The sequence below is a fragment of the Meles meles genome, chromosome 4 (assembly GCF_922984935.1).
Source record: "Meles meles chromosome 4, mMelMel3.1 paternal haplotype, whole genome shotgun sequence".
Classification (NCBI taxonomy): Eukaryota; Metazoa; Chordata; class Mammalia; order Carnivora; family Mustelidae; genus Meles; species Meles meles.
Window position 1 is genome coordinate 101,863,139 of NC_060069.1, and position 14,211 is coordinate 101,877,349.

Sequence of the window (14,211 nt, forward strand, 5' to 3'; positions counted from 1 at the left end):
CTTAATAAATTCATCCTCCTCAGAGATGGTTATTTTATCAGACTCATCCAGTTTTAGTGCTTACTGTTTTACTTAAATAAAAAAGACTTTAGTTGATAGTAAAACTATATCTAGAAAACTCTACATTTTAGTGTCAGGACAAGTTGTTTTATCTCTTGGCGTTGTTCCATTTATAAACTTAAAAAAAATAAAAGATGTCTTTTAGATTTGCTGAGACTATGTCCCAAGGCCTAGAAATGTGAACACCATGCTAATTCAAGGGTAGGTCTAGAAGCAGCTGGAGAACATACTGAACAGACTTTTTCACACAGCCTTACAGTGGATTTATGGACACCCAGGGGCCAGACTTCATTTAGGGCAATGCATGCAATACAGTGAAGCAGGTAAGAGTGAAAACTCTAGAGCCAGACCTGCCTAGGTTCAAATGCCAGCTCTGCTACCCATTGCCTATGTGGCCTTGAGCGAGTTTCTTCATTTCTATGGCCTGTTTCCTCATTTGAAAAATGGGGATAATAATACTACCTACCTGGGGCACCTCAGTTGTTAAGCATCTGTCCTGGGCTCAGGTCATGATCCCAGAGTCCTGGGATCTAGTCCCACATCGGGCTCCTCCCTCTTCCTCTGCTGCTCCCTCTGCTTGTGCTCTCTCTCTTTCTCTTTCTTTCTCTCTCTCTTTCTCTGTCAAATAATAAATAAATAAAATATTTTTTTAAATAATAAGAATACTACCCACGTGGTAAGGGTTGCTGTGACGATTAAATGAAATAACCCCAAATACTCGGTAAGCGTTAAAAAAAGGAATGTTTGCTCTTGTTGTTATCGTGCTCTCTGTGCATGGGGGTACTCAGCAAGAACTTAGAATTTGGTCTGCTGACTGATTCCTGAACATCCTCCTGGGTTATTGGGGCCTTCCTCTGGGGCTGTACTTTGTATTAGCACAATCAGAGAGGATTCACCATGATTCTTTTATCTGGCAAAAGGCAGTTTGTTTTTACAACAGTGAAAAAAATAGAAATTGGAGCCCAGTGCATTATTTTCGGCACTTCACAGACCTAATGGAAGTCAGAACAAGAAGGAACTCTCTTATGTAAAAATCAGTGCAAATCCTATAACTGAAAGTGAACATAGAGCCTCTAGGCACATATTAAGTTAACTGGATATATGTGAGGCCGACAACATGTAAAGATGGGAACGAAGGAAATGAATGAGTATATAAAAGGATGCACTCACACTGACTGAGCTCAGACAGCATGAGGAGATCAAGTGCAGCAAGGCAGAGGTCGTGGAGCTCAGACTTTCCTGAACTGGAACTCTCTCCTAGGGCAGAGGAGAAAGAGCCTGAGGAGGTGGTCATTCCTCCCATTTGCCCAGGTCATTACCTCTGGGGGCTACCCCTCACAAGACATGGGGATCCCAGCCATAGGCCAACAATCAGTGTTTGGGCTGCCTGGTTGTGAAAGCCCACTTACTTGGCCTCTCTCAAGCTGACTGTTCAGTTGCAAAGGCAAGAAGGGGGACTATAAATGAAGAACCTTTCGGAGAGAGGGATTCTTTAGAGTCATTTGAGAAGTGAGGCAGAAAAAGAGGAAAGCCCTAAGCCTTCATGTTACAGCCACCCATTTTAATTCTCAATCTGTGATCCAAATATAACTGTTATCCCTTGTCTTCAGAGCCCGGGGTATAAGGGTGATGATGGGTCAGGCTACGGACAGCTTCCGCATAGCTGACTGTTGCCTTCCTACTGGGAGCCCTTTGATACTTCCCTGTAGCAAGTGCATAGGATACGGAATCGCCTGGGGTGATCACACAGCCCATTCCCCGTTTACTCCTGCTGTCCTCACCTAATTATTAACAGTGCTCCCTTTCACTCTCAGAAGTGCCCAGTTTGAACACTAAATATGATCACCTACTATATCACAGTCTCCCAGGTCAGTGCTGCCATGTCTGACCTTTTGAACATTCCTTCCTCATTAAGCTCCAGGAAATGCAGAACATGACCCATGTCACTATCACCAATTTAGAAAGTCCTCAAACAGATTGTGGGAGGTGACAAGAAGAGTGTATAGATACAGAGAGCAGTGGGTGAGCGCCCCTTTATCTAGCAGACTGTGTCCTAGAGTCTGTCCCTCAAGTGGAAAACATGGCGGCAGCTGTTTGGTGGATATCTTGGTCTTCACTGGATTTTCCAGGGGTTTTTCCGTAACATGGTGTGGATTGAGAAATATACATATAAAGTAATAAATCGGAAGGGAGTTTGTTTTTTTTTAACTATGAATATTGTTGCTATGAATAAAATCAGGAGTTTTGAAAAACTGGGGAAAATGTAAGCTTTCCCAAAGGACCTTGGCTTAGACCTGTCTAAAGTAGAAAAGAGAGCATTCCATGAGAACCGATCTTCCATTTGTTTCTCAGGTCTTACGTGCTGAAGTTGTAGGAAGAGCAGGCAAATGACCCATCTGTTTATTAGGCTGTCCTACTTCAACTGGCAACACTGGCTGAAGCTCTAGGACATTAATAGGGATTCAATACCCAAAATAGCTGGGGTATTGTTGGAGCCAAAACCAAGGCCTCATTCCCATAGGCCATCATCCACGCGCAGCCCCATCCCTGTGCAAAGTATGTCCATCTCGCCACAGAGCCCGTGTGTGCCTGCAAGGTCGGGGGTGAGGGTGCTTCCCGGAGCCATGAGCGGAACCCACCTGAGACCTGGGTGTTAGGAATGCAGCCAGCTAGCTCTGACCCACACACCCTGTCTTGTGTCTGTCTTGCCACCGCGCAGGTGACATCAGTTGCAAGGGGATGACCGAGCGCATTCACAGCATCAACCTTCACAACTTCAGCAATTCCGTGCTCGAGACCCTCAACGAGCAGCGCAACCGTGGCCACTTCTGTGACGTGACGGTGCGCATCCACGGGAGCATGCTGCGCGCACACCGCTGCGTGCTGGCAGCCGGCAGCCCCTTCTTCCAGGACAAGCTGCTGCTGGGCTACAGCGACATCGAAATCCCGTCGGTGGTGTCGGTGCAGTCGGTGCAAAAGCTCATTGACTTCATGTACAGCGGCGTGCTGCGCGTGTCGCAGTCAGAAGCCCTGCAGATCCTCACGGCCGCCAGCATCCTGCAGATCAAAACAGTCATCGATGAGTGCACGCGCATTGTGTCGCAGAACGTGGGCGATGTGTTCCCGGGGATTCAGGACTCAGGCCAGGACACGCCACGGGGCACTCCCGAGTCGGGCACATCGGGCCAGAGCAGCGACACCGAGTCCGGCTACCTGCAGAGCCACCCGCAGCACAGCGTGGACAGGATCTACTCGGCGCTGTACGCATGCTCCATGCAGAATGGCAGCGGGGAGCGCTCCTTCTACAGCGGTGCGGTGGTCAGCCACCATGAGACTGCACTCGGCCTGCCCCGTGACCACCACATGGAAGACCCCAGCTGGATCACGCGCATCCACGAGCGCTCGCAGCAAATGGAGCGCTACCTGTCCACCACCCCCGAGACCACGCACTGCCGCAAGCAGCCCCGGCCAGTGCGCATCCAGACCCTGGTGGGCAACATCCACATTAAGCAGGAGATGGAGGACGATTACGACTACTATGGGCAGCAAAGGGTGCAGATCCTGGAGCGCAACGAGTCCGAGGAGTGCACGGAAGACACCGACCAGGCAGAGGGCACTGAGAGTGAGCCCAAGGGCGAAAGCTTCGACTCGGGCGTCAGTTCCTCCATCGGCACCGAGCCTGACTCGGTGGAGCAGCAGTTTGGGTCCGGGGCGGCGCGGGATGGCCAGGCCGAACCTGCCCAAGCCGAGCAGGCCACGGAAGCTCCTGCCGAGGGCGGCCCACAGCCGCACCAGCTAGAGACAGGTGCCTCCTCCCCAGAAAGAAGCAACGAAGTGGAGATGGACAACACGGTCATCACTGTCAGCAACAGCTCCGACAAGAGCGTCCTGCAGCAGCCTTCTGTCAACACGTCTATCGGGCAGCCATTGCCAAGTACCCAGCTCTACTTACGCCAGACAGAAACCCTCACCAGCAACTTGAGGATGCCTCTGACCTTGACCAGCAACACACAGGTCATTGGCACAGCCGGCAACACCTACCTGCCGGCCCTCTTCACTACCCAGCCCGCGGGCAGTGGCCCCAAGCCTTTCCTCTTCAGCCTGCCACAGCCCCTGGCAGGCCAGCAGACCCAGTTTGTGACAGTGTCCCAGCCTGGCCTGTCGACCTTTACTGCACAGCTGCCAGCGCCACAGCCCTTGGCCCCATCCGCAGGCCACAGCACAGCCAGTGGGCAGGGCGAAAAAAAGCCTTATGAGTGCACTCTCTGCAACAAGACTTTCACCGCCAAACAGAACTACGTCAAGCACATGTTCGTACACACAGGTGAGTGTGCAGGCCCCTCTGGAGGCCTAGAAACAGGCCATGGGTGTGAGGGGACTGTAGGAGAGGAGGGGCAGGACAGCAAGTGCAAGGGAAGGTTTGGAGTCATCCTTCAGATTTGAAGGAGACCCCACTGTCAGCCGTCTTCTACAAGTCCCAGCAGCACCCCCATTGTAGGCATGAAGCATCTGCCACCAAAACACAAAAATCACAGAAGCCCTGTGGAGAAGGGCCAAATGGGGAAAAGTCTGACAGGATTTGCAGGCACAATATCCCTTATGCACATTGAACTTTGTAATACAGTCTTTAATTCTAGATGTTTAGAACTAGAAATGTCCTTGGACATTGTTCTCTCCAGGCACTTCATTTTATAGACCGAAGTCATAGAGACAGAACGGGGTTGAGAGTTTCCGTCTGTAGCAAGTTCTGTATGAACCATCAGCTTAAAGAGGCAGGCCACAACGAGGCCGGTGCAAGTTTAGGCTGCATTTGTGGTCCCTGATATGGAGAAGTAATAGACCCACTCTATTTACTATTGCTTATTCTCTACTTTCAATATCTAGAGACCACAGTCTAGTCTGGGCACTACCTTTTGAAAAGACACTAGACTGGGACATATTCAGAGGAGTGTAATTAGGATGATGAAGGAATGCAAAGCCATGGCATATCATGGTTGTAGGTCCGAGGGCTCTTCAACCTGCAAAAAAGACGACTCAGGGCATCATATAACATCCAAGTCTTTGAGCTTCAGGGGCAGCATAATGTAGTGAGGCTGGAGCTCTACAGGCTACATTGCTTAGGTCCGAAATCAGCCTTAGGTACTGTGGAACTTTGTCAGCTTGGGAAAATTACTTAATCTTTCTATACTTGTTTCATTGTCTCTATAATGGGAATAACAGTAATATATCTTTCTCAGAATATCGTTCTCAGGATTAAGTGAATTAATAAATGAAACTCTTAAAACAATTCCTGGTGCATAATCAGCACTCTATAAATGGTAGCTAACATTAGCACTGTTAGCTTTATTTAAATGGTTGGGAGGAGAGAAACGTTAAGCTTGTTCAGTTTGGCTTCAAAAGGTAGAACTGGACCAATGATTGGAAGCTATAAAGGAGAGTCTTTCAACTGAATAAAAGAAAAGGTTTGTAAACAGTCTTAGCTGCTCCAAAATGGGATAGACAGCCTCCAAAGGGACTGAGTTTCTATAGTTAGGGGTGTTCAAGGAGAGAATGGATGAGCTTTTCATAGTGATGTTGTCAAGGGGCCTCAATCATTAGGTGAGTAGTTGGGTGAGATGGTGTTTCATCTCTGGATTCCATGATTCTAGAACCAAGATCCCCTGACCACCCAGCTAGTGCCCTTTTCCAGCTTCGTAATGGGACAGGCATAGAAGTGAGAACTTCACGCATGCTCTGCCATAGAAGTGACTACATATGTGGTATGATTTCACATAGATTCTCTCGCATCTGAAAATACCTACCCCAGTGATAGTCACCGTATTTGAAATTCCTATCATGAGTCCCTCTTCTGGTGTACCTCTGGTTCCAAAACACCCCTGTTAAGTGACAAATAAGTTGCCAGAGAATTTTACTTACTAGAATTAAAATACATGAAAATAAATTGGTTCCTCTGAGCAACCTTGTTTCTCAGATCAGCTAGCAGGTAGGACATAAAGCAGATAAATTTAAGTTGGGAAATAGAAGGGATGGAAAATAACAGACCCTGAGACAAGGTGCCCGACATGGAGGTGAACAGCTAAAGCAGAACGTTACTTAGGATGAACTTTGCCTTCTTCGCAGTCAACTCAAGTCAAAGCATTAGGTCCATCTGTGTATGTGCCTTTGTGTGAATCAGTTGATTCACAATCGGTTGACAGTTTTCGCAACTCCACATCGATACAGTAACTGACTACTGAATTTAGGAAGAAAATCAGGTAGTAAGTCACTGTGTTAATTTAGGGTAAATGTGACTGCACTTATAACCTGAGATCAATTAAGGGCAATTTTCTATAGGTATCATCATTACTTGGTAAATTGATCAAACGGTTATATTTCTAGGTATGTGGCACTTTATGGTTTACAGAGTGCCGTCACATAGTCTGTCATTTCTTCTTCTGAATAGCTGTCATATAAACCATCAAATTAAAGGTTAGAGAGGAAAAAGAGATCATCTGTGGAAGTGTCTTACTAGCTGAAGTTCACTTTGCTGGTCTTGGATCCATAAACATTTCTATTCTCCTTCCCCCCCCACCCTTGTGTATCTCTTCCAGTAGACTGAGTAGAAATAAAATTCACATTTCTATTAGATCACATATTGAAATAAGCCTTAATTTTGCAACATAAAATTTTCAGTGCACTATCAAAAATTGTCTTTTGCTATACAAACACAGTCATCCAATGGATTCGCTAAAGGATTCTGTGGTTAACCCAAATAACTAGATTTGCCCATGAGAAAACCAGCAAGGGGTTTGTACATTTAGACATCATGGACGCAATAGCTACAAGTAAAGTCATTTTATAAATCTGAGTTATGCTCAAAGTGTAGCCTTCAGATCTCTAGTAAAATATGAAGGTTTTGCATTGGTGTATATAACATGGCCACATCAGAGAACAATTAATAATACACAGATATCACTTGGGCCCCTCATTTAAAAGAAGTGAAATTATTCCCATTCACTCTGAATTATTTGGCAGTGGCAGTTTGGAAGGGCCATCTGTCTATCAAGACTTTTGTCTAGCTGAAGGAGTCCCTAACCTAACAAAATTAAAGAACAACTGGTCTAGATTTTTCAAAAGGCAAGACAGCCTGAACATGTGGAAGTGATTCAGGACCTGGATTCACTGCAGCCTCCATTTCAAAACAAAGTTCTCTCCAATTTCTTAGGAAAATATTAAAAAACAAACAAAAAAAAGGGCCTCCCAACTTCCCAAGAGCCCAGTGGAAATTATAAAAAATCCAGAGCAAAAAGTCTAAATGTCAGTCTTTTTAAAAAGAGTCTAGAAAGTACTAGGGATACTTGGAATAGTAGGGATGGCTTCAGTATTCTTAGCTACAACCTAATCTAAAAGAATCTTCCTAAGAAAGAGTAGCTGGACCGAGCTAAAAGGAAAAAGATCTGGGTTCTCCGCATTATGGCTATTATGCATGCTACCCGGATTTGCATTTCAGTTACTCCAACTTTAATATCAATAGTACTTCAATCCATAACTGCAGAGAATCTATTCTGAGACGTGGACTCCAAATAAAATTCTGTGTTAATGATCCACATATTCATTGAAAGGAAGTGTTTGAAACAAATAAATCATCTATTGTATGGACTTTGGAGCTAAGCTCCATAGTAGAGAACCAGAAAGCCCTTGGCTGTAAAGCATATTCCATAATGATAACACTGAAACTTGGAGTGGGGACATAAGTGAAATACAGTTATACCAGAATTCGATTATTTGGGTTCAGTTTTGGTCCCTTTAATTGGCTGTGTGGCTTTAAGCAAGTCACTTATTTTTAAAACCCTCAGTTTCTTTGTGTTTGTAATAGAAATAATAATTGTCCTGCCTTTTGAGTAGCTGTAAAGGTACGGTGCATTTAAGAGCTTTTCATAAAATGTAGAGTACTAGTTAATGTCTAAATAAACCCATCGTCATTAGTACCTGAGCCCCCTCCATCCAAGAGACATTGACTTTCTTTGCTCTATCTCCTATCTCTGAATAATAAGCTCTTGACAGATTTCCTTCCTCTATGGAATTCAAACACTGAAGCCACTTGATACTTGGGTTTCCCCTGAACTTCCTTCATAACATCAGCATTTTTTTCACTTCTTAATGATTTTTTTAAGAGTGAAAGAAAATCCCTCACCTGACCACTCTGTCTACTCCCAAACAAGCCACAGTGGTACTCCATTTCTCCTAGGAGTGTCTCAAGTTCACTTTACTACAGCTTCATAAAAGTTAGGAGGTACGAAACCAAGAGTAAAGGACATATTTGAAAATAAGAGAATCAGGGCACAGTGGGTTGCTCAATCGGTTAAGCATCTGTCTTCAACTCAGGTCATGATCCCAGGGTCCTGGGACAGAGTCCTGCATAGGGCTCCCAGCTCAGTGGGGAGTCAGCTTCTCCCTCTGCCTCTGCGCCTCCCCCTTCTCTTGCGCGCTCACTCTCCCGCGTGCTCTCTTTCTCTCTCTCTAATAAATAAAGTCTTAAAAAAATAATTAAAAGAAAAGAGAATCAGAGAAAAACAGATAACACAAACCATCCTGTCATGGAACCAAGCAGGCTCCTCTATGTCCCCTCCCCTCAAGAGGAAAAACAAAAGTCAAAGGAATGGGAACAGAAGGGAAAGACAGGACAGAGAAGGACAAGCTTTGGTGTCAATGTCGATACAAAAGGCAGGCAATAGGGAAAATTCAAAGATAACCCTGAAACAGTGGTTCTCATGGCATGATCCCCATACCAGCAGTACAAATTGTTTGTTAGGCCCATCCAGACCTGAATCAGAAACACTGAGGGAGCCCAGCAATCTGTTGTTTCAATGAGCCCTGATTCACAGTATGCTGGGAATCATTTTCCTAGAAGGCTATAGGCGATGACGAGGATGGCGTCAGGTAGCTTTGGTTACATAACATTGTTCTCGAAAATTCCATTCGTAAGAACCTATGCATTTGGAAAAAGAAAACCAGTTGAAATAATAGCTTGATTTTATTGTGGATAAATTATAATATGGAGGCAAATACCTCATGAAGGAGAGGTGAGTTAAGTCTCTCAAACTGTACAAGGACCACAGCAAATGTTCGCCTGCTGGTACTTTAAAGTACTGACATGTATTATCATTGTGTGGTTGTCTCTACACCTTCCCATTATAATGTGAACTCTGTGAGCCAGAAATAAGTGATAGGTAGGTAGATAGATGACAGATCAGTCGATCTTATACTTCAGTATACCTAACATAATACCTTACACATAATAAACACTCAATAAATATTTGATAAATGAATGAATCAAATAACCAGGATGGCATTGGAGGATTTATATGCCACTAGGTACAGGCTGGCCAAGTTTAACAAACAAAAATACAGGAGGTCCAGTTAAATTTGAACTTTGGATAAACAACAAGTGTATTTTTTTTTTAAGATTTTATTTATTTATTTGACAGACAGAGATCACAAGTAGGCAGAGAAAGAGAGGGCGAAGCAGGCTCCCCGCAGAGCAGAGAGCCCAATGCGGGGCTCGATCCCAGGACCTGAGATCATGACCCGACCCTAACCCACTGAGCCACCCAAGCCCCCCAACAGGTATATTTTTAGCCTAAGTATGTCCCATGCAGTATTTGTGGGATGCTTAGACTAAAATATTATTCATTGTTTTTCTGAAAGATTTAACTGGGTGTCATGTGTTTTATCTCACAGTACTATCCAGGTAGAACTCTCTTTTAAGACCCAACCTTAGGACTTTCTGATTTAAAATCTGCATATGGAGGTCCCTAAGCAACTCAGTTGGTTAAGCATCCGACTCTCGATCTCAGCTCAGGTCTTGATCTCAGGGTCATGAGTTCAAGTTCCACACTGGGCGTGGAGCCTACCTAAAAAAACAAAAACAAAAATTAAAAATAAGTAAATAAATGAATAAATAAATAAAATCTATATATGAATACAGGCTAGCATATGTAGTTGCTTAACAAGTAGTTTTTGAGTAAGCGAACGAATGTTCAGAAATGTGAGCATGCTTTCCAGGAGAATTTAATTCAAGGGACTTACACATAAATGCATTATTTTCTATCAAGACTTTAATTTCCCTTTCTTTCTTTTTTCTTTTTTTATTTGCTAGAGAATTTATTGTATTTGCATTTCTACTTGTCTTTTCTTCACTAACAATGGTAGATGTTTGGGCTTTTTTCTGAATCATACTATCAATAGCCCATTTATTGGTGACTGGTTTTGGTCCATTAGTGTTCTCTGCATAGATGATAATTTTGTCTATTACTTTGAGAAGCTCAGCTATTTCAGCCATGAATTTGATATAAAAAGATATAGGAAAAGCAGTAACATAACAATGTCAGAAATAGTGTAAAAATACTAGGATCAAGATAATAATGTGATAGTCCTCACCCAGAATTTGGGCTATTACTTATATCAAGCCAGTGGAGCACTGAACAAGTATATGATTTGGTAAGAAAACCTCAGTTTTATCACTCTCAGAGTGACCTTAAATAAGTTCTACAGTTAACCTGAGCCTTAATGTTTTTGCTACAAAATATATAGATCTTAATACTTTATGTGGTTGCTCTAAGAATCAAATAACATTATTTCTGTGGAAGTACTTAACCCATAAATACTGTAAAATCATCAAAGGCATTTAAGAACATGTATGTTATAGTTATAACACCGTACATCTTGCAGAATAATCCAGAGATCAGGAAATCCTTAACAGGAGGAGGAGGTGATCATCTGGCTAGGCTGGTTATCCTCTCATCTGTTACTGACATGTTGGATGACCTCTCTGTTGGAGAGACCATCTTCTGGGGACATCAGTGTCTCACAGAGGTATAACAAAAGTTAAGTAATGTCAATGAAGTTTCCTGAGATCTTGAAAGTTCTGCCTCACACCAAAATATGTTAGTTGTCCCTGAAGCCACAGATGTTTTGTAAACGCAGCCTGTCCCCCAAGTAGGCAGTCACTCCCCCTAGTCAGCCTCATAGTCCAAGCTGGTCACCAGGATTGCACCCTCAGAACTGGAGGAAGGCTGGCAGGCAGTCCCCCAGCCTTATCTCGGGGCTGTAGGCCTCCCTTCAACTACACCTATCTGGTAGAGAGCAGACTCTTCAGCCGGTGAAAGCTCTGAGTGACTGTCTGAGCGCCCTTCCATTCTTGCTGCCGAACCTCTCCCATTTTCTGTTCCCACCTTGAGGTTCTCCATTCAGGCACTGCTTCTGCTTTCTTCGCCAGAGGCCACCTTCCCCTATCCATACTCTCCTCTTCCTTCCCTGCCATCTGCCCTCTTCCCAAACTCCCAGTCTTAGTTTTCTGGTCCCTCAGCAGACTTATCTGAAGAAGAGGGTGTTGTGCTTAGAGCAGATGATGGAGAGGCCAAGAAAATGGGAGAGACAGGTGGGAACATCGCTTCCGAAAAAATCCCAGTAACAGCATTAACTGTGCTTTCTGCAAGCCAGGAGAAGCCTGGTTAGAATGAGACAGAATCAGCAGAATAAACGGGTTCTTGCTCAGCCCCCACTACAGAAGTGACTATTTAGAATTGGAGTGTCTCGGCCCAGTCGCGTATCTTTTACTTGAACTTTGGGCAGATCCTCTGTATCTACGAACCTAACAGGATGTCTCTTCCTATTTTTCTTCTTCACTTGTCAGTCTTGGTAGAGTGTCAGTGCTGGTCCACAAGGAGTTTAAAAGAGGCTCTTTGGAGAATAAGCATCAAAAACTGGAGAAAAGTATATGTGTTTGCCACTCCCCCCACACCTCTGGAATCTAAAGAACACTGCCACCCCCTCGGTTTCTCCCCTTGCTCTGCGGTTTCTTGGGCTCCAGAGCTCAGTTGTCACCTGCTCAGAACCCCTCTGCCAAAGCTACTTACTGACGTTTTATTCATAGTATCACTTCTTTGATTAGCATATGTAATTGAGAGCAGACAATACCCTTAACTCTGAATCCTATAGCTGCAACATAATCACTTGCTTTATTGATAATCTGAAAGTTTTGTGTGGTTTTTTTTTAATCCTGGGTTGGCTGCCCCATGTAATGCAAGTTATTTCTCAATTGATTTCATTTATCATCAGTTCCTTTCTACTGAAAAGAACGGTTAATTTTTTTTCCCTTCAAATGATCACATACTCTGTGCTAAGTGCTTTATCTCTTTAATTTTCAAAATGCCTTCACAAGTCAGGTACTTCTGTATTATTCTCAAGTTACAGATAAGGAAACTGAGGCTTATAGAGGTTAAGTAACATACCCAAGCCACTCAGCCAAGGAAATGGAATTCATATCTGACTCCCATATCTGTATAGCCCCAAACGGAGCAGTTTAAAGTGAAGGGGCTTATATGAGCTTCTCCCTTATGTTATAATTCTCGTGTCTGCTTTGGACTTTGTGTCTCTTCCTAACGCATCCAAGGACTTGCCATTCCTGGCCAGAGGCTCAGACCTGAAAAGCCATCTACTCCCACTCATCTTAACTCTTCATTTCTCCACATTGAAAGCAACAGTTAGCAAACCCCCTCTGTCTCATGTATAATGTTGAAAGCCCTTTTTGGGTCCCTATAAGCAATATGCAGGAAGAGAACAAGGAAGAAAAACACTAACATTTCTACTGAGGGATACTGTTTCAAATCCGCACACGTACATAAATGAAAACTGTGGCTGCCTGATTAATCTGAAAATAAGCCCCATTTAGTAAGACAGTTCTTGAAATACCTGTGTTCTACCAACACAGCACCTTAATAATTATAGAGAGCGTTTTCCTTTAAGGAGCTCCCAAGTGCTTTGCAAACATTTTTCCTCATTAACTATCGTACCATTTTCTGTGGCAGGGAAGGGAACAGGGTATTTTGTCCTATTTAAAATGTGGGACTGCTAATGCAGTGAGTGATGGAAGCAGTCTGCCCTCAGGTCATGTGCTGACAAGGCCTAGACTAGAGTCCTCAGGGGTTGTGGGTCAGGATGGGCAGAAGGCCACTAAGTCTGCAAAGGGCTACGGCAAGGGCTTGGTCCAGCTCCTCACTTTCAGAAGGGGAAACAAACCCAGGGAGACTTAGAAAAGCCCAGGGTCACACAGATAATTAGCAGCTGAACCAATACTACGTGCGTGCAAACAACATACAGATGTATGCTATGAAGGGAAAGATAACAACTGTGAAGAATCAATTTATAGTCAGATTAGAAGGCTGTGAAAGCAAAAAGCCTTCAGAGTGACCTTGCCTAGAGGAAAAACGCACTGTAAGAAGGTCAAAGTTTCAAGCAGCTTTTAACATAAAGTTTCAACTTTCTAGCAGCCAAAATAGCATCTGGAACTTAAGAAGGCAAGTTGCCCATTAAAGGTGACAGGTGGATACATTTTAAAAGATAGTTGACTAGACCGCCGTAGCCTCTAGAAAGTGTACTCAAGGCACATGGATGGCAAAGACCAGCCGGAGTTCAAGCATGCTTACAGCTGTTCCAACTAAAAATAACACGCATGACTGTCTCTCTTGGGGAATCTCTCATTTCCAAAGAATGTATCTACATAAACACCATGCATAGCCTAAATGCATCATTTGGGAATGAGGCTTCCCCAGATTTGCCCGTTTGCCCAAAAGTGAACTCCTCTTCTAACCTGTGATCCTACTGACCATACTGTCCCATCAGTGAGAATGAAAGGAAAGAAATTAGAGAAGAGTCTAGAGGAGAGAGAGCTAAGCCAAACACGTTTGTGAATAACTAAGGGAAAGAGAGTTCAAAGACCAATGACCTTGGTTAAGAAATTTGTGCAGGGATTCCTGAACAAAACAGCCATTTCTTCCCATCCCGCCCTTCAAAACATATCCTTTAAGTTTACAAACACAATGAAAAAGGTTTCTGATGAGATAAAGTTTCATAAAACAGATTCTGAACATAAAGTACTAACACTGGGCCTGACCCAGATGGAGCACCGAATGCATGCTGATTGTTTTCATTGCCATTATTATTGTGACACCTCAAACCTCTTCTGCTTCATAATGGGAAAAATGGAAACCCAGTCAAGGCCCATATTTTCATTGGAAGTTAACTCCATTTTAAGAAATAGATTTCCTACCCCAATACACAATCCAGATGTTGAACAATGACCCTAGAGAGTTTCAAAGGTTTTGAGCTTTA

General features: G+C 43.8%; 1 protein-coding gene across 12 annotated transcripts in view; it reads left to right on the top strand.

The window, feature by feature from the left end:
• Nucleotides 1–14,211, top strand: part of ZBTB20 (zinc finger and BTB domain containing 20) — an 813,196-nt gene that overhangs the window by 772,900 nt on the left and 26,085 nt on the right. For all 12 annotated transcript variants that reach the window (XM_046003199.1, XM_046003196.1, XM_046003198.1 and 9 more), the window contains one exon: nucleotides 2,780–4,384. In XM_046003199.1, coding sequence (XP_045859155.1) covers nucleotides 2,780–4,384 — 1,605 coding nt within the window. The remainder of the gene's footprint in view (nucleotides 1–2,779; nucleotides 4,385–14,211) is intronic.